At 49.2% G+C, this 19,780-nt stretch overlaps 4 protein-coding genes across 4 annotated transcripts; all 4 read right to left on the bottom strand.

Moving 5' to 3' along the window:
• Nucleotides 1-3,532: 3,532 nt before the first annotated feature.
• Nucleotides 3,533-4,078, bottom strand: LOC124112982 (PE-PGRS family protein PE_PGRS5-like). The gene has a single exon (XM_046473193.2). The coding sequence runs from the start codon at nucleotides 4,076-4,078 to the stop codon at nucleotides 3,533-3,535; it is 546 nt and encodes a 181-aa protein (XP_046329149.2).
• Nucleotides 4,079-4,449: 371 nt separating this feature from the next.
• LOC125381405 (BURP domain-containing protein 3-like) lies at nucleotides 4,450-4,830 on the bottom strand. Its single transcript, XM_048397924.1, has one exon. It carries the CDS (start codon nucleotides 4,828-4,830, stop codon nucleotides 4,450-4,452), a length of 381 nt encoding a protein of 126 aa, XP_048253881.1.
• A 1,728-nt stretch (nucleotides 4,831-6,558) lies between these two features.
• On the bottom strand, nucleotides 6,559-12,553 carry LOC125381406 (uncharacterized PE-PGRS family protein PE_PGRS54-like). The gene is made up of 5 exons (XM_048397925.1): nucleotides 12,314-12,553; nucleotides 11,846-12,097; nucleotides 10,439-10,636; nucleotides 8,662-8,992; nucleotides 6,559-6,824 (listed from the first exon to the last, which is right to left on the bottom strand). The coding sequence occupies exons 1-5, from the start codon at nucleotides 12,551-12,553 to the stop codon at nucleotides 6,559-6,561; spliced, it is 1,287 nt and encodes a 428-aa protein (XP_048253882.1).
• A 143-nt stretch (nucleotides 12,554-12,696) lies between these two features.
• Nucleotides 12,697-15,053, bottom strand: LOC125381407 (uncharacterized PE-PGRS family protein PE_PGRS54-like). Its single transcript, XM_048397926.1, has 2 exons — nucleotides 14,744-15,053; nucleotides 12,697-12,983 (listed from the first exon to the last, which is right to left on the bottom strand). Exons 1-2 carry the CDS (start codon nucleotides 15,051-15,053, stop codon nucleotides 12,697-12,699), a joined length of 597 nt encoding a protein of 198 aa, XP_048253883.1.
• Between the last annotated feature and the right edge of the window lie 4,727 nt (nucleotides 15,054-19,780).

Raw genomic sequence — 19,780 nt, forward strand, 5'->3', positions numbered from 1 at the left:
ACCACTTCAATAGGTTTTTTTAAAACTTAATTTATCCAAAATACCTTAAAAGTTCCAAAAAGTGCACTGCATTTGTCTCCTGTCTGTTTAATGTATACAGCAAACATTCGGCCTATCCGCTCTGATCATAAGCCCCCTCCTGGCAAGACCCTTAATAAGTAAGGATAATAATTTATGGATGAGCAACGTCTTTATTACAATTAAGAGCGACGTTTCAGTGTAGGTTCTAACACCGTTATCAAGCAAGTTATCTTTGCTTGATGACGGTGTTAGAACCTAAATCGAAACGTCGCTCTTAATTGCAATAAAGAAGTTGTTCATCCATAAATTCTTATCCTTACTTAGTACTCCAACTGTTTAATGCCCATCAAAGAAGGACCCTTAATCCCCAGCGTTATCTATACATGTTAATCAACACCTCCGTATGTCGCCGGATCTTACGTATGTTCGTGTATGTGGGTCGCTGGCCTGGCACCACATCATCACTACAATCCACCAGTAGTTATGAAACATGTCAAGTTGACCAGTTTTCTGTCAATTTGAAGAAAACTTCACACTTGGTTTCACATCTCCCAAGAGTGCTCTATCATCCTACTGTATTCATTGTTTTAACATCACCTACATCTCGGCAGTTATTATGTTTTAGTGAACAATCAGAAAAGTTTAACATTTTTTTCCATAGGTTGAATTTGAAATGTGTTGTAAAAAAAGAAGCTCTCTTTGAAGTAGAAAAAAAACAGCCCCTAAAATTGAAAAGAAAAGAAACATGACTCTACCCCAAAAACCCAAGCCACTCCTAAATATCAAATGGTTCGCCCCTTACTAACTTAGATTGTTAGTAGATGTACCCTCGAGGTGGATTGAAGTAGAGTAAAATTATTGTCCGCTAAGACGGTGTGTAAGTTCCACGTCATTCAAAGTATTTTAATGCGTGCCAGACTATTAAAAATAGTATATTTGTTATTTTACAATGATGGCTTAACTTGCATACAATGGCCAGCAGCTGAAGGGGTGGTACAAATCCCACTGGGAAACTGTGCAGGAAGCAGAGGTAGTATGAGGACGGCGATTTATAGACCTTTTTCTATTGTGCTGTTATTTGATAGTTTATTCTTTTACATACTCTCGGACTAGTTTCAACTACAATCTGTGACATAATTGTATACACTCTAAATAATTTATTATCAATGTATACTTTTGTACTCGTCACGGTATGCCTGAAATATTGTCGATGTGACGTAAAAGTTTAACTCATTCACTCACTATGGTATGCTAAGAACGTATCAAATGAAATATCCAAATGAAGAACACAAGCTGGTTCATTTTTCAAGCGTTTTGTCTTGCAAATTCAGGCGATGTCACATGCGATGTGCCAGTGACAATGAATGTCAATGTGCTGTGTGTTTCATTGTAAGTGAAAAGCTGATCATAAACTTTATGTAACTCTTTCGTCTTGCACAGGGTACATCGGCTCCGCTTGTACTGAGAACGATGACTGTCACGTCGTGAAGTCAGTGTGTTTCAACGGGACGTGTAAATGCGTCCCCGGTTACAACTACAACCCCCGAGACGACACCTGCCTCCAACGTACGTTTCTTCCCCACATCACAGTAGGATCATGTGGTTGGTCTCAACGACACCAGATTTGTTTAAGCAAGAAAGTTACCCCCACTGTCATTTTATTCGTAATTCGTAGACTCATCAATCACCCAGTGAATGTTAAGAATGTGTTCGTTATCAGCGCGACGCATACTTTAGAGTAATTGCGTTGACCTACTGGAACTGAATTACCGTATTACGTATATGATCAACTGTGCTTCTCCGGTATGTGCCTTTACAGGGCGACATAGCACAGCACATGCATGTACATCGTATTCACTACTTTTCCCCTCTGCCCCACACATCTCTCATACTCATCCAACAGCATCAATCCCTCACACTAATACCATCTCCTCCAACGGTCACATTCATATCATCACCTCCATCCGTCACACGCACACATCTCTTCCATCCGTCACGCTCACACCATCTCCTCCATCTGTACCACATATTTCATCTCGTTTCCACACACTCATACCATCTTCTCCTCCATCCGTCACACTCATACCGTCTCCTCCATCCGTCACACTCACACCATCTCCTCCATCCGTCACACTCATACCACCTCCTCCATCCGTCACACTCATACCGTCTCCACCAACCGTCAAAATCATACCACCTCCTTCATCCGTCACAACCACACTATCTCCTCCATCCCTCACACTCACACTATCTCCTCCATCCGTCACACTCATACCGTCTCCTCCATCCGTCACACTCACACCATCTCTTCCATCCGTCACACTCATACCACCTCCTCCATCCTTCACACCCGTACTATCTCCTCCATCCCTCACACTCATACCACCTCCTCCATCCGTCACAATCATACCGTCTCCTCCATCCGTCACACTCATACCATCTCCTCGAACCGTCATACGCATACCATCTCCTCCATCCGTCAAACTCATACCATCTCCTCCATCCGTCACACTCACACTATCTCCTCCATCCGTCACACTCATACCGTCTCCACCAACCGTCAAAATCATACCACCTCCTCCATCCGTCACACTCACACTATCTCCTCCATCCGTCACACTCATACCGTCTCCACCAACCGTCAAAATCATACCACCTCCTTCATCCGTCACAACCACACTATCTCCTCCATCCGTCACACTCATACCGTCTCCTCCATCCGTTACACTCACACCATCTCTTCCATCCGTCACACTCATACCACCTCCTCCATCCGTCACACCCACACGATCTCCTCCATCCGTCACACTCATACCACCTTCTTCATCCGTCAGACTCATACCATATCCTCCATCCGTCACACTCATACCGTCTCCTCCATCCGTCACACTCATACCGTCTCCTCCATCCGTCACACTCACACCATCTCCTCCATCCGTCACACTCATACCACCTCCTCCATCCGTCACACTCATACCGTCTCCTCCATCCGTCACACTCATACCGTCTCCACCAACCGTCAAAATCATGCCACCTCCTTCATCCGTCACACCCACACTATCTCCTCCATCCCTCACTCTCACACTATCTCCTCCATCCCTCACACTCACACTATCTCCTCCATCCGTCACACTCATACCGTCTCCTCGATCCGTCACACTCACACCATCTCTTCCATCCGTCACACTCATACCAACTCCTCCATCCGTCACACTCACACCATCTCCTCCATCCGTCACACTCATACCACCTCCTCCAGCCGCCACACTCATACCGTCTCCTCCATCCGTCACACTCATACCGTCTCCTCCATCCGTCACACTCATACCGTCTCCACCAACCGTCAAAATCACACCACCTCCTTCATCCGTCACACCCACACTATCTCCTCCATCCGTCACACTCATACCACCTCCTCCATCCGTCACACTCATACCGTCTCCTCCATCCGTCACACTCATACCGTCTCCACCATCCGTCACACTCATACCGTCTCCTACATCCGTCACACTCATATACCACCTTCTTCATCCGTCAGACTCATACCATGTCCTCCATCCGTCACACTCATACCGTCTCCTCCATCCGTCACACTCACACCGTCTCCACCAACCGTCAAAATCATACCGTCTCCTTCATCCGTCACACCCACACTATCTCCTCCATCCGTCACAATCATACCGTCTCCTCCACCCGTCACACCCACACTATCTCCTCCATCCGTCACACTCATACCACCTTTATCATCCGTCACACTCACACAATCTCCTCCATCCCTCACACTCACACTATCTCCTCCATCCGTCACACTCATACCGTCTCCTCCATCCCTCACACTCACACTATCTCCTTCATCCGTCACACTCACACTTTCTCCTCCATCCGTCACACTCATACCGTCTCCACCTACCGTCACACTCATACCGTCTCCTCCATCCGTCACACTTCTACCATCTCCTCCATCCGTCGCACTCATACCATCCCCTCCATCCGTCACACTCATAACGTATCCTCCATCCGTCAGACTCATACCATCTCCTCCATCCGTCACACTCATAAAACCTCCTCCATCCGTCACACTCATACCATCTCCTCCATCCGTCACACTCATACCATCTCCTCCATCCGTCACATCCATACCACATCCTCCATCCGTCACACTCATACCATCTCCTCCATTCGTCACACTCATACCATCTCCTCCATCCCTCACACTCATACCATCCCCTTCATCCGTCACACTCATACAACTTCACCATCCGTCGCACTCATACCACTCCTCCATCCGTCGCACTCATAGCGTCTCCACCATCCGTCACACTCACACCGTCTCCTCCATCCGTCACACTCATACCATCTCCTCCATCCGTCACACTCATACCATCCCCTCAATCCGTCACACTCATACCACTCCACCATCCGTCACACTCATACCACTCCTCCATCCGCCACATTCATACCGTCTCCTCCACCCGTCACACCCACACTATCTCCTCCATCCGTCACACTCATACCACCTTTATCATCCGTCACACTCACACAATCTCCTCCATCCCTCACACTCACACTATCTCCTCCATCCGTCACACTCATACCGTCTCCTCCATCCCTCACACTCACACTATCTCCTTCATCCGTCACACTCACACTTTCTCCTCCATCCGTCACACTCATACCGTCTCCACGTACCGTCACACTCACACCGTCTCCTCCATCCCTCACACTCACACGAACTCCTCCATCCGTCACACTCATACCGTCTCCTCCATCCGTCACACTTATACCATCTCCTCCATCCGTCGCACTCATACCACTCCACCATCCATCACACTCACACCGTCTCCACCAACCGTCACACACATACCATCTCCTCCATCCGTCAGACTCATACCATCTCCTCCATCCGTCACACTCATACCACGCCCTCCATCCGTCAAATTCATGTCATCTCCTCCAACCGTCACACGCATACCATCTTCTCCATCCCTCACACTCATACCGTCTCCTCGAACTGTCAGACTCATACCATCCCCTCCATCCGTCACACTCATAGCGTATCCTCCATCCGTCAGACTCATACCATCTCCTCCATCCGTCACACTCATAAAACCTCCTCCATCCGTCACACTCATACCATCTCCTCCATCCGTCACACTCATACCATCTCCTCAATCCGTCACATCCATACCACATCCTCCATCCGTCACACTCATACCATCTCCTCCATTCGTCACACTCATACCATCTCCTCCATCCCTCACACTCATACCATCCCCTTCATCCGTCACACTCATACAACTTCACCGTCCGTCGCACTCATACCACTCCTCCATCCGTCGCACTCATAGCGTCTCCACCATCCGTCACACTCACACCGTCTCCTCCATCCGTCACACTCATACCATCTCCTCCATCCGTCACACTCATACCATCCCCTCAATCCGTCACACTCATACCACTCCACCATCCGTCACACTCATACCACTCCTCCATCCGCCACATTCATACCGTCTCCACCATCCGTCACACTCATACCGTCTCCACCATCCGTCACACTCACACCGTCTCCACCAACCGTCACACACATACCATCTCCTCCATCCGTCAGACTCATACCATCTCCTCCATCCGTCACACTCATACCACGCCCTCCATCCGTCAAATTCATGTCATCTCCTCCAACCGTCACACGCATACCATCTTCTCCATCCCTCACACTCATACCGTCTCCTCGAACTGTCAGACTCATACCATCCCCTCCATCCGTCACACTCATAGCGTATCCTCCATCCGTCAGACTCATACCATGCCCTCCATCCGTCACACTCATAAAACCTCCTCCATCCGTCACACTCATACCATCTCCTCCATCCGTCACACTCATACCATCTCCTCAATCCGTCACATCCATACCACATCCTCCATCCGTCACACTCATACCATCTCCTCCATTCGTCACACTCATACCATCTCCTCCATCCCTCACACTCATACCATCCCCTTCATCCGTCACACTCATACAACTTCACCGTCCGTCGCACTCATACCACTCCTCCATCCGTCGCACTCATAGCGTCTCCACCATCCGTCACACTCACACCGTCTCCTCCATCCGTCACACTCATACCATCTCCTCCATCCGTCACACTCATACCATCCCCTCAATCCGTCACACTCATACCACTCCACCATCCGTCACACTCATACCACTCCTCCATCCGCCACATTCATACCGTCTCCACCATCCGTCACACTCATACCGTCTCCACCATCCGTCACACTCACACCGTCTCCACCAACCGTCACACACATACCATCTCCTCCATCCGTCAGACTCATACCATCCCCTCCATCCGTCAAATTCATGTCATCTCCTCGAACCGACACACGCATACAATCTCCTCCATCCATCACACTCATACCGTCTCCTTGAACCGTCACACTCATACCATCCCCTCCATCCGTCACACTCATACCGTCTCCTCGAACCGTCAGACTCGTACCATCCCCTCCATCCGTCACACTCATACTATCTCCTCAATCCGTCACACTCATACCGTCTCCTCGAACCATCAGACTCATACCATCTCCTCCATCCGTCATACTCATACCATCTCCTCGAACCGTCACACACATGTCATCTCCTCCATCCGTCAAATTCATACCATCTCCTCCATCCGTCACACTCATACCATCCCCTCCGACCGTAACACTCATACCATCTCCTCCATCCGTCACACTCATACCATCTCCTCGAACCGTCACACGCATACCATCTCCTCCATCCGTCACACTCACACTATCTCCTCAATCCGTCACACTCATACCGTCTCCTCCATCCGTCAAACTCATACCATCACCTATATCCGTCGCTCTCATACCACTCCACCATCCGTCACACTCACACCGTCCCCACCATCCGTCACACTCATACCATCCCCTCCATCCGTCACACTCATACCGTCATCTCCTCCACCCGTCAGACTTCCACCATCTCCACCATCCGTCACACGCATACCGTCTCCTCCATCCGTCAAACTCATACCATCACCTATATCCGTCGCTCTCATACCACTCCACCATCCGTCACACTCACACCGTCTCCACCATCCATCGCACTCATACCATCCCCTCCATCCGTCACACTCATACCGTCATCTCCTCCACCCGTCAGACGTCTCCACCATCCGTCGCGCTCATACAACTCCACCATCCGTCACACTCATACCGTCTCCTCCATCCGTCGCACTCATACCACTCCACCATCCGTCACACTCATACCGTCTCTTCCATCCGTCACACTCATACCATCTCCTCCATCCGTCACACTCACACCGTCTCCACCATCCATCACACTCATACCATCCCCTCCATCCGTCACACGCATACCGTCTCCTCCATCCGTCAAACTCATACCATCACCTATATCCGTCGCTCTCATACCACTCCACCATCCGTCACACTCACACCGTCTCCACCATCCATCGCACTCATACCATCCCCTCCATCCGTCACACTCATACCGTCATCTCCTCCACCCGTCAGACGTCTCCACCATCCGTCGCACTCATACAACTCCACCATCCGTCACACTCATACCGTCTCCTCCATCCGTCGCACTCATACCACTCCACCATCCGTCACACTCATACCGTCTCTTCCATCCGTCACACTCATACCATCTCCTCCATCCGTCACACTCATACCATCTCCTCGAACCGTCACACGCATACCATCTCCTCCATCCGTCACACTCACACTATCTCCTCAATCCGTCACACTCATACCGTCTCCTCCATCCGTCAAACTCATACCATCACCTATATCCGTCGCTCTCATACCACTCCACCATCCGTCACACTCACACCGTCCCCACCATCCGTCACACTCATACCATCCCCTCCATCCGTCACACTCATACCGTCATCTCCTCCACCCGTCAGACTTCCACCATCTCCACCATCCGTCACACGCATACCGTCTCCTCCATCCGTCAAACTCATACCATCACCTATATCCGTCGCTCTCATACCACTCCACCATCCGTCACACTCACACCGTCTCCACCATCCATCGCACTCATACCATCCCCTCCATCCGTCACACTCATACCGTCATCTCCTCCACCCGTCAGACGTCTCCACCATCCGTCGCACTCATACAACTCCACCATCCGTCACACTCATACCGTCTCCTCCATCCGTCGCACTCATACCACTCCACCATCCGTCACACTCATACCGTCTCTTCCATCCGTCACACTCATACCATCTCCTCCATCCGTCACACTCACACCGTCTCCACCATCCATCACACTCATACCATCCCCTCCATCCGTCACACTCATACCGTCATCTCCTCCACCCGTCAGACGGCTCCACCATCCGTCGCACTCATACAACTCCTCCATCCGTCGCACTCATACCACTCCACCATCCGTCACACTCATACCGTCTCTTCCATCCGTCACACTCATACCATCTCCTCCATCCGTCACACTCATACCATCTCCTCCATCCGTCACACTCATACCGTCTCCACCAACCGTCAAACTCATACCAAATCCTTCATCCGTCACACTCACACTATCTCCTCCATCCGTCACACTCATACCGTTTCCTCCATCCGTCACACTTATACCATCTCCTCCATCCGTCACACTCACACTATCCCCTCCATCCGTCACATCCATACCACATCCTCCATCCGTCACGCTCATACCGTCTCCTCCATCCGTCGCACTCATACCACTCCACCATCCGTCACTCATACCGTCTCCTCCATCCGTCACACTCATACCATCTCCTTTATCCGTCACATCCATACCACATCCTCCATCCGTCACACTCATGCGATCTCCTTCATCCGTCGCACTCATACCGTCTCCTCCATCCGTCACACTCATACCACTCCACGATCCGTCACACTCATACCGTCTCCTCCATCCGTCGCACTCATACCACTCCACCATCTGTCACACTCATGCGATCTCTTCCATCCGGCGCACTCATACAAGTCCACCATCCTTCACGCTCACACCATCCCCTCCATCCGTCACACTCATACCATCTCTTCAACCTGCAACATTCATACCACCTCCTCCATCCGTCACACTCACACTATCTCCTCCATCCGTCACACTCATACCGTCTCCACCAACCGTCATACTCATACCATCTCCTTTATCCGTCACATCCATACCACATCCTCCATCCGTCACACTCATGCGATCTCCTCAATCCGTCACACTCATACCGTCTCTTCCATCCGTCAAACTCATACCATCACCTATATCCGTCGCTCTCATACCACTCCACCATCCGTCACACTCACACCGTCTCCACCATCCGTCACACTCATACCATCCCCTCCATCCGTCACACTCATACCGTCATCTCCTCCACCCGTCAGACTTCCACCATCCGTCACACGCATACCGTCTCCTCCATCCGTCAAACTCATACCATCACCTATATCCGTCGCTCTCATACCACTCCACCATCCGTCACACTCACACCGTCTCCACCATCCATCGCACTCATACCATCCCCTCCATCCGTCACACTCATACCGTCATCTCCTCCACCCGTCACACGTCTCCACCATCCGTCGCACTCATACAACTCCACCATCCGTCACACTCATACCGTCTCCTCCATCCGTCGCACTCATACCACTCCACCATCCGTCACACTCATACCGTCTCTTCCATCCGTCACACTCATACCATCTCCTCCATCCGTCACACTCACACCGTCTCCACCATCCATCACACTCATACCGTCATCTCCTCCACCCGTCACACGTCTCCACCATCCGTCGCACTCATACAACTCCACCATCCGTCACACTCATACCGTCTCCTCCATCCGTCGCACTCATACCACTCCACCATCCGTCACACTCATACCGTCTCTTCCATCCGTCACACTCATACCATCTCCTCCATCCGTCACACTCACACCGTCTCCACCATCCATCACACTCATACCATGCCCTCCATCCGTCACACTCATACCGTCATCTCCTCCACCCGTCAGACGTCTCCACCATCCGTCGCACTCATACAACTCCTCCATCCGTCGCACTCATACCACTCCACCATCCGTCACACTCATACCGTCTCTTCCATCCGTCACACTCATACCATCTCCTCCATCCGTCACACTCATACCATCTCCTCCATCCGTCACACTCATACCGTCTCCACCAACCGTCAAACTCATACCACCTCCTTCATCCGTCACACTCACACTATGTCCTCCATCCGTCACACTCATACCGTTTCCTCCATCCGTCACACTTATACCATCTCCTCCATCCGTCACACTCACACTATCTCCTCCATCCGTCACATCCATACCACATCCTCCATCCGTCACACTCATACCGTCTCCTCCATCCGTCGCACTCATACCACTCCACCATCCGTCACACTCATACCGTCTCCTCCATCCGTCACACTCATACCATCTCCTTTATCCGTCACATCCATACCACATCCTCCATCCATCACACTCATGCGATCTCCTCCATCCGTCACACTCATACCACTCCACGATCCGTCACACTCATACCGTCTCCTCCATCCGTCGCACTCAAACCACTCCACCATCTGTCACACTCATGCGATCTCTTCCATCCGGCGCACTCATACCAGTCCACCATCCTTCACGCTCACACCATCCCCTCCATCCGTCACACTCATACCATGTCTTCTACCTGCAACATTCATACCACCTCCTCCATCCGTCACACTCACACTATCTCCTCCATCCGTCACACTCATACCGTCTCCACCAACCGTCATACTCATACCATCTCCTTTATCCGTCACATCCATACCACATCCTCCATCCGTCACACTCATGCGATCTCCTCAATCCGTCACACTCATACCGTCTCCTCCATCCGTCAAACTCATACCATCACCTATATCCGTCGCTCTCATACCACTCCACCATCCGTCACACTCACACCGTCTCCACCATCCGTCACACTCATACCATCCCCTCCTTCCGTCACACTCATACCGTCATCTCCTCCACCCGTCAGACTTCCACCATCCGTCACACGCATACCGTCTCCTCCATCCGTCAAACTCATACCATCACCTATATCCGTCGCTCTCATACCACTCCACCATCCGTCACACTCACACCGTCTCCACCATCCATCGCACTCATACCATCCCCTCCATCCGTCACACTCATACCGTCATCTCCTCCACCCGTCAGACGTCTCCACCATCCGTCGCACTCATACAACTCCATCATCCGTCACACTCATACCGTCTCCTCCATCCGTCGCACTCATACCACTCCACCATCCGTCACACTCATACCGTCTCTTCCATCCGTCACACTCATACCATCTCCTCCATCCGTCACACTCACACCGTCTCCACCATCCATCACACTCATACCATCCCCTCCATCCGTCACACTCATACCGTCATCTCCTCCACCCGTCAGACGTCTCCACCATCCGTCGCACTCATACAACTCCTCCATCCGTCGCACTCATACCACTCCACCATCCGTCACACTCATACCGTCTCTTCCATCCGTCACACTCATACCATCTCCTCCATCCGTCACACTCATACCATCTCCTCCATCCGTCACACTCATACCGTCTCCACCAACCGTCAAACTCATACCACCTCCTTCATCCGTCACACTCACACTATCTCCTCCATCCGTCACACTCATACCGTCTCATCCATCCGTCACACTTATACCATCTCCTCCATCCGTCACACTCACTCTATCTCCTCCATCCGTCACATCCATACCACATCCTCCATCCGTCACACTCATACCGTCTCCTCCATCCGTCGCACTCTTACCACTCCACCATCCGTCACACTCATACCGTCTCCTCCATCCGTCACACTCATACCATCTCCTTTATCCGTCACATCCATACCACATCCTCCATCCGTCACAATCATGCGATCTCCTTCATCCTTCGCACTCATACCGTCTCCTCCATCCGTCACACTCATACCACTCCACGATCCGTCACACTCATACCGTCTCCTCCATCCGTCGCACTCATACCACTCCACCATCTGTCACACTCATGCGATCTCCTCCATCCGGCGCACTCATACCAGTCCACCATCCTTCACGCTCACACCGTCTCCACCATCCGTCACACTCATACCATCCCCTCCATCCGTCACACTCATACCATCTCTTCAACCTGCAACATTCATACCACCTCCTCCATCCGTCACACTCACACTATCTCCTCCATCCGTCACACTCATACCGTCTCCACCAACCGTCACACTCATACCACCACCTTCATCCGTCACACTCACACCGTCTCCTCCATCCGTCACACTTATACCATCTCCTCCATCCGTCAGACTAATACCATCTCCTCCGTCCGTCATACTCATACCATCTCCTTCATCAGTCACATCCATACCACTCCACCATCCGGCACACTTATACCATCTCCTCCATCCGTCACACTCATGCCATCTCCTCCATCCGTCGCACTGATACCACTCCACCATCCGTCACACTTATACCATCTCCTCCATCCGTCACACTTATACCATCTCCTCCATCCGTCACACTCATACCATCTCCTTTATCCGTCTCGCTCATACCACTCCACCATCCGTCACACTCATGCGATCTCCTCCATCCGTCGCACTCATACCACTCCATCATCCGTCACACTCACACCGTCTCCACCAACCGTTACACACATACCATCCCCTCCATCCGTCACACTCAAGTCATCTCCTCCACCCGTCAGACTTCCACCATCTCCTAAATCCGTCACACTTATACCAACACCTGTAACCGTCACACTTATACCATCTCCTCCATTCGTCACACTCATACCATCTTCTTCATTCGTCACACTCATACGAACTCCTCCATCTGTCACACTCATACCGTCTCCTCCATCCGTCACACTCACACCGCCTCCTCCACCTACAACACTCATGTCACCTCCTACATACGTCATACTCACACATCTCCTCAACACGTCATACTCATACTATCTCCTTCATCCGCCACGCTCACACCATCTCCTCCATCCGTCTCACGCATACAATCTCCTCCATCCGTCACACTCATACCATCTCCTCCATCCGTCACATCCATACCACATCCTCCATCCGTCACACTCATACCATCTCCTCCATCCGTCACACTCATACCATCTCCTCCATCCGTCACACTCATACCGTCTCCTCGAACCATCAGACTCATACCATCTCCTCCATCCGTCACACTCATACCATCTCCTCCATCCGTCACACTCACACCATCTCCTCGAACCGTCACGCACATACCATATCCTCCATCAGTCACACTCATACCATCTCCTCCATCCGTCACACTCATACCATCTCCTCCATCCGTCACACTCATACCATCTCCTCCATCCGTCACACTCATACCATCTTCTTCATCCGTCACACTCACACCATCTTCTCCATCCGTCACACAAATACCTTCTCCTCCATCCGCCACACTCATACCATTTCCTCCATCCGTCCTACTCACACCACCTACTTCACCCGTCCTACTCACACCATATCCTCCACACGTCCTACTTACACCATCTCCTCCATCCGTCAAACTCACACTACCTCCTCAACCTGCCACACTCACACTATTTCCTCCACCTGCCACACTCACATCACCTCCCACACCTGCCACACCCACACCATCTCCTCCACACGTCACACTCACACATCTCCTCCACACGTCACACACACATTACCTCCACACGCAAAACTCACACCACCTCCTCTGCACTGTACACTCACATCACCTCGTCCACACGTCACACTAACACCATCTCCTCCACACGTCACACTCACACCATCTCCTCCACACGTCACACTCAAACCACCTCCACACGCAACACTCACACCATATCCTCCACACGTCATACTAACACCATCTCCTCCATCCGTCACACACACACTACCTCCTCCACCTGCCACACTCATGCTATTTCCTCCACCTGCCACACTCACATCACCTCCCACACCCACACCATCTCCTCCACACGTCACACTCAAACTACCTTCACACGCAACACTCACACCATCTCCTCGACACGTCACACTCACATCATCTCGTCCACACGTCACACTAACACCATCTCCTCCACACGTCACACTCACACCATCTCCTCCACACGTCACACTCAAACCACCTCCACACGCAACACTCACACTACCTCCTCTACACGTCACACTCACACCATCTCCTCTACACGTCACACTCACGCATCTCCTCCACACCTCACACTCACACCATCTCCTCCACACGTCACACTCACACCAGCTCCTCTACACGCAACACTCACACCACCTCCTCTACACGTCACACTCACACCACCTCGTCCACACGTCATACTCACACCATCTCCTCCACACGTCACACCATCTCCTCCACACGTCATACTCACACCATCTCCTCCACACGTCACACTCAAACTACCTTCACACGCAACACTCACACATCTCTTCTACACGCAACACTCACACCACCTCCTCTACACGTCACACTCACACCACCTCGTCCACACGTCATACTCACACCATCTCCTCCACACGTCACTCACACATCTCCTCCACACGTCATACTCACACCATCTCCTCCACACGTCACACTCACACCATCTCCTCCACACGTCACACTCAAACCACCTCCACACGCAACACTCACACTACCTCCTCTACACGTCACACTCACACCATCTCCTCCACACGTCACACTCACACCACCTCCTCCACCTACCACACTCATGCCACCTCCTCCACACGTTATACTCATACTATCTCCTTCACCCACCACGCTCACAACATCTCCTCCCTCCGTCTCACGCATACCATCTCTTCCATCCGTCATACTCATACCACCCCCTCCATCCGCCATACTCATGTCATCTGCTCCACACGTTAGACTTCCACCATCTCCTCCATCCGTTACACTCACACCACCTCCACACTTTACACTCACACCATCTCCTCCACACGTCATACTCACACATCTCCTCCACACGTCATATTCACACCATCTCCTCCACACGTCACACTCAAACCACCTCAACACGCAACACTCACACCATCTCCTCCACACGTCATACTCACACCATTTCCTCCACACGTCATACTCACACCTTCTCCTCCACACGTCACACTCACACCATCTCATCCACACGTCACAATCACACCATCTCCTCTACACGTCATACTCACACCATCTCCTCCACACGTAACACTCACACCATCTCCTCCACACGTCATACTCACACCATCTCCTCCACACGTCACACTCACACCACCTCCACCTGCCATACTCATGCCACCTCCTCCACCTGCCACACTTTTCATTTCCTCCACACGTCACACTCACACCATCTCCTCCACACATCATACACACACCACCTCCTCCACACGTAACACTCACACCATCTCCTCGACACGACATACTCACACCATCTCATCCACACGTAACACTCACACCACCGTCACCTGCCACACTCACGCCATCTCCTCCACCTGCCACACTCACACCACTTCCAAACGTCACACTCACACAGTCTCCTCCACACGACATACTCACACCACCTCCTCCACCTGCCACACTCACACCACCTCCTCCACCTGCCACACTCACACCACCTCCACACGTCATACTCACACCACCTCCTCCACACGTCACACTCACCATCTCCTCCACACGACATACTCACACCATTTCCTCCACATGTCATACTCACACCATCTCCTCCACACGTCACACTCACACCACCTCCACCTGCCACACCCAACCTTTCTCCTCCACCTGTCACAATCATTCTATCTCCTCCACACGTCACAGTCACACCATCTCCTCCACCTGACACACTCAAACAATCTCCTTCACCTGCCACACTCACACCTTCTCCACACGTCACACTCACACCATCTCCTCCACCTGCCACACTCAAACTATCTCCTCCATCTGTCACATTCATACTTTCTCCTTGATAATTCTTAAACTGATGTTCTCTCATATCAGGTTGCACCAAGTATGGGAACAGCATGTCGTTATACCCAGGACTGGCGATAACTAAGCACAATGAAATTACCAAACAGCACATGACCATCCAGGAGTGTGTGAAGGCGTGTGTGTCTGAGGCCAACTTCTTGTGCCAAAGTGTGGATACGTTTCATAATTATGGAACATGTTCCTTGCAAGCCGTTGGCTATCTCGATGTCGACAAGATCGATCGAGAAAGGGGACAAACTAACTGGACATATATGCATAGGGACTGTGCCGTTTAGGAAGATCTTGCCTCATGTGTTGATGTTACAGACATCTGTGTAGAAACATCTTGCCTCATGTGTTCATGTTGCAGATATCTTTGAAGGAACATCTTGCATCACGTGTTCTTGTTACAGACATTTGTGTATGAACATCTTGACTCATGTGTTGATGTTTCAAACATATGTGTAGGAACATCTTGTAAATGCATTGTTGTGACAGACATCTGTTCAGGAACATTTTGTCTATGCGTTGTTGTATCAGACATTCGTGAACGAACATCTCGTCTATGCGTTGTTGTGTCAGACATTCGTGTAGGAACATTTTGTCTATGCGTTGTTGTGTCAGACATCTGTTCAGGAACATTTTGTCTATGCGTTGTTGTGTCAGACATTCGTGTAGGAACATTTTGTCTATGCGTTGTTGTGTCAGACATTCGGGTAGGAACATTTTGTCTATGCGTTGTTGTGACAGACATTCGTGTAGGAACATTTTGTCTATGCGTTGTTGTGTCAGACATTCGTGTAGGAACATTTTGTCTATGCGTTGTTGTGTCAGACATTCGTGTAGGAACATTTTGTCTATGCGTTGTTGTGTCAGACATTCGTGTAGGAACATCTTGTCTATGCGTTGTTGTGACAGACAACCGTGTAGGAACATCTTGTCTATACGTTGTTGTGTCAGACATTCGTGTAGGAACATCTTGTCTATACGTTGTTGTGACAGACAATCGTGTAGGAACATCTTGTCTACACGTTGTTGTGTCAGACATTCGTGTAGGAACATCTTGTCTATACGTTGTTGTGACAGACAATCGTGTAGGAACATCTTGTCTATGCGTTGTTGTGTCAGACATTCGTGTAGGAACATTTTGTCTATGCGTTGTTGTGACAGACAATCGTGTAGGAACATCTTGTCTATGCGTTGTTGTGACAGACATTCGTGTAGGAACATCTTGTCTATGCGTTGTTGTGACAGACATTTGTGTAGGAACATCTTGTGTATGCGTTGTTGTGACAGACATCTGTTCAGGAAAATATTGTCTATGCGTTGTTGTGACAGACAATCGTGTAGGAACATCTTGTCTATGCGTTATTGTGACAGACATCTCTTCAGGAACATCTTGTCTATGCGTTGTTGCGACAGACATCTGTGTAAGAACATCTTGTCTATACGTTTATTGTGACAGACATCTGTTTAGGAACATCTAGTATGTGCGTTGTTGCGACAGACATCTGTGTAGGAACATCTTGTCTATACGTTGTTGTGACAGACATCTCTTCAGTAACATCTTGTCTATGCGTTGTTGCGACAGACATCTCTTCAGGAACATCTAGTATGTGCGTTGTTGTGACAGACATCTGTCTAGGAACATCTTGTCTATGCGTTGTTGTGACAGACATTCGTGTAGAACATCTTGTCTATGCGTTGTTGTGACAGACATCTCTTCAGGAACATCTAGTATGTGAATTGTTGTGACAGACGTCTGTTCAGGAACATCTTGTCTATGCGTTGTTGTGACGTTGTTGTGGGGTAGCCTCGTGGTCAAAGCGTTCGCTCGTCACGCTGAAGACCTTCGTTCGATTCCCGACATGGGTACAGTGTGTGAAGCCCATTTCTGGTGTCCCCCGACGTGATATTGCTGGAATATTGCTAAAAGCGGCGTAAAACCATACTCACTCACTCACTATGCGTTGTCGTGACATACATCTTTTCAGGAACATCTTGTCTATAGATAGTTGTGACGGACATAGTTTTAGGAACACCTTGTGTATGCTTTGTTGTGAAAGACATTTGTGAAGGATCATCTTGTCTGAAGGTGGTTGTGAGAAACGTATGTGTAGGAACATCTTGTCTATGCGTTGTTGTGAAAGGCATCTGTTCAGGAACATCTTGTCTATGCGTTGCTGTGAAAGACATCTGTGTAGGAACATCTTTTCTATGCGTTGTTGTGAAAGACATCTGTTCAGAAACATCTTGTCTATGCGTTGTCGTGAAAGACATCTGTGTAGGAACATCTTTTCTATGCGTTGTTGTGACAGACATCTGTTCAGGAACATCTTGTCTACACGTTACTGGAAAGACAACTGTGTAGGAACATCTTGACTCATTTGTTGTTGTGACAGACATATACATTGGGACATCTTGCTCCATGAGTTGTTGTAACATGTTAATGATTAGACCGATGTGCAATTTCCGTTGTTACATTCTGTTGTTAGAGTTTATAACTTGGTACAGAAGATGGATACTCACACAGAATTGCATCAGAAGAAGACCAGAAGATGGACCATACAGTACTGGAGGATGTCGTTTCATTGGACACAGATAATACACATCATAGTTTGGACAAACTTTATGATGCCACCCGAGTAAAGCAACACTGACAAATGCAAAATACTTCTTATTTTCGTCACCCTTGAGAATGTTCATGAGTACAAATACTTTGAAATTATATTCAAAAGATGTAACTTCAGGACAACAAGAAAATTCATTTGTGGTGAAGAAAACATACTTGCATAATAATCTACTGTGATAAGGTCCCTGATTGAGGTACTGCCCCCTTGTATTTGTTATTGCTTATTTATATAAAATGTTAAATTCCCTCAGGTTCTTAGTTACTTTTTATTCGATTATTATGAACACTTGGGCCTTCATTGCATATAAAACATGTGAATGTAGTGCGTCTGTGTTTACGTCATTTTAAGAATAGTCTCCTGAAAAAGTATGAACGTCAAAATGTGTCGTTTATACACTCATAAACTTCACTTTTGCGGTCATGTGGCCAACCTCTCGTCCCACGGAAAAGCAGCACATCGTGTTACCGTCACGTTAACAAATTATATAAATATGATAAATTTATATCAAATAAATAATATTGAAAGTGAAATAATATTCTTCCTGAAATTAAAGACCCAAAGAGTCAACCAAAACGGCGGCTGTTCGGGAATAGAATGTGCTTATCAGCTGTTAGTAATATCATGTTGATGTTAGGAACCAAAAACGTTGTTATTGTTTAACCTTTATCTGTTAGAGTAGTGGCCAGACCCACACACTGCCGACCTACCCCTCCCAATAGTAGAACAAAACATACTTAGATTTCCCTTATGTTTTTGTATCCAACGGACTAGAAAATGATGGTTGTGGTCAAATGTTTTGGTGGCAGATATTGTTTGGGGGTCAAAATGCACTTTTGTTTTGTAAAAAATAGAGAAAATCAAATAAAGTCCCCTTAAAAGGTAGTGCATCTAATGAGTCCTTATTTTTATCATTTATGTGATAGTTAACACATATTAGACTTGAATTATGATTATCTTTTTAATTATAGCTTCTCACAAATTGAGATATTAGTGAAAATAAGCCAAAATATGGTAAATTTTGCTCTATTTCCAATTATTGGAAAACGAGCGGTAATGAATTATCAGTATTATCAACCAAGACATTTGATCTCAAAATGATCC

The sequence above is a fragment of the Haliotis rufescens genome, unplaced genomic scaffold, assembly GCF_023055435.1.
Source record: "Haliotis rufescens isolate VD_foot unplaced genomic scaffold, xgHalRufe1.0.p SCAF_18, whole genome shotgun sequence".
Taxonomy (NCBI): domain Eukaryota; kingdom Metazoa; phylum Mollusca; class Gastropoda; order Lepetellida; family Haliotidae; genus Haliotis; species Haliotis rufescens.

Coding starts and splice junctions, on each gene's coding strand:
- LOC125381406 (XM_048397925.1), bottom strand. CDS start 12,553: ATGGTGGAGTGGTATCAGTGCGACGGATGGAGGAGATGGCATGAGTGT. Junction 12,098..12,313: donor GTGGTGGTATGAGTGTGACG/GTTGGTGGAGAC, acceptor TGAGTGTGACAG/ATGGTGGAGTGGTATGAGTG. Junction 6,825..8,661: donor TGTGACGGATGGAGGAGATG/GTATAAGTGTGA, acceptor CGGATTGAGGAG/ATAGTGTGAGTGTGACGGAT.
- LOC124112982 (XM_046473193.2), bottom strand. CDS start 4,078: ATGAGTGTGACGGATGGAGGAGATGGTATGAGTCTGACGGATGGAGGA.
- LOC125381407 (XM_048397926.1), bottom strand. CDS start 15,053: ATGACGTGTGGAGGAGATGGTGTGAGTGTAAAGTGTGGAGGTGGTGTG. Junction 12,984..14,743: donor GAGTGTGACGTGTAGAGGAG/GTAGTGTGAGTG, acceptor TGAGTGTTGTAG/GTGGAGGAGGCGGTGTGAGT.
- LOC125381405 (XM_048397924.1), bottom strand. CDS start 4,830: ATGAGTGCGACGGATGGAGGAGATGGTATAAGTGTGACGGATGGAGGA.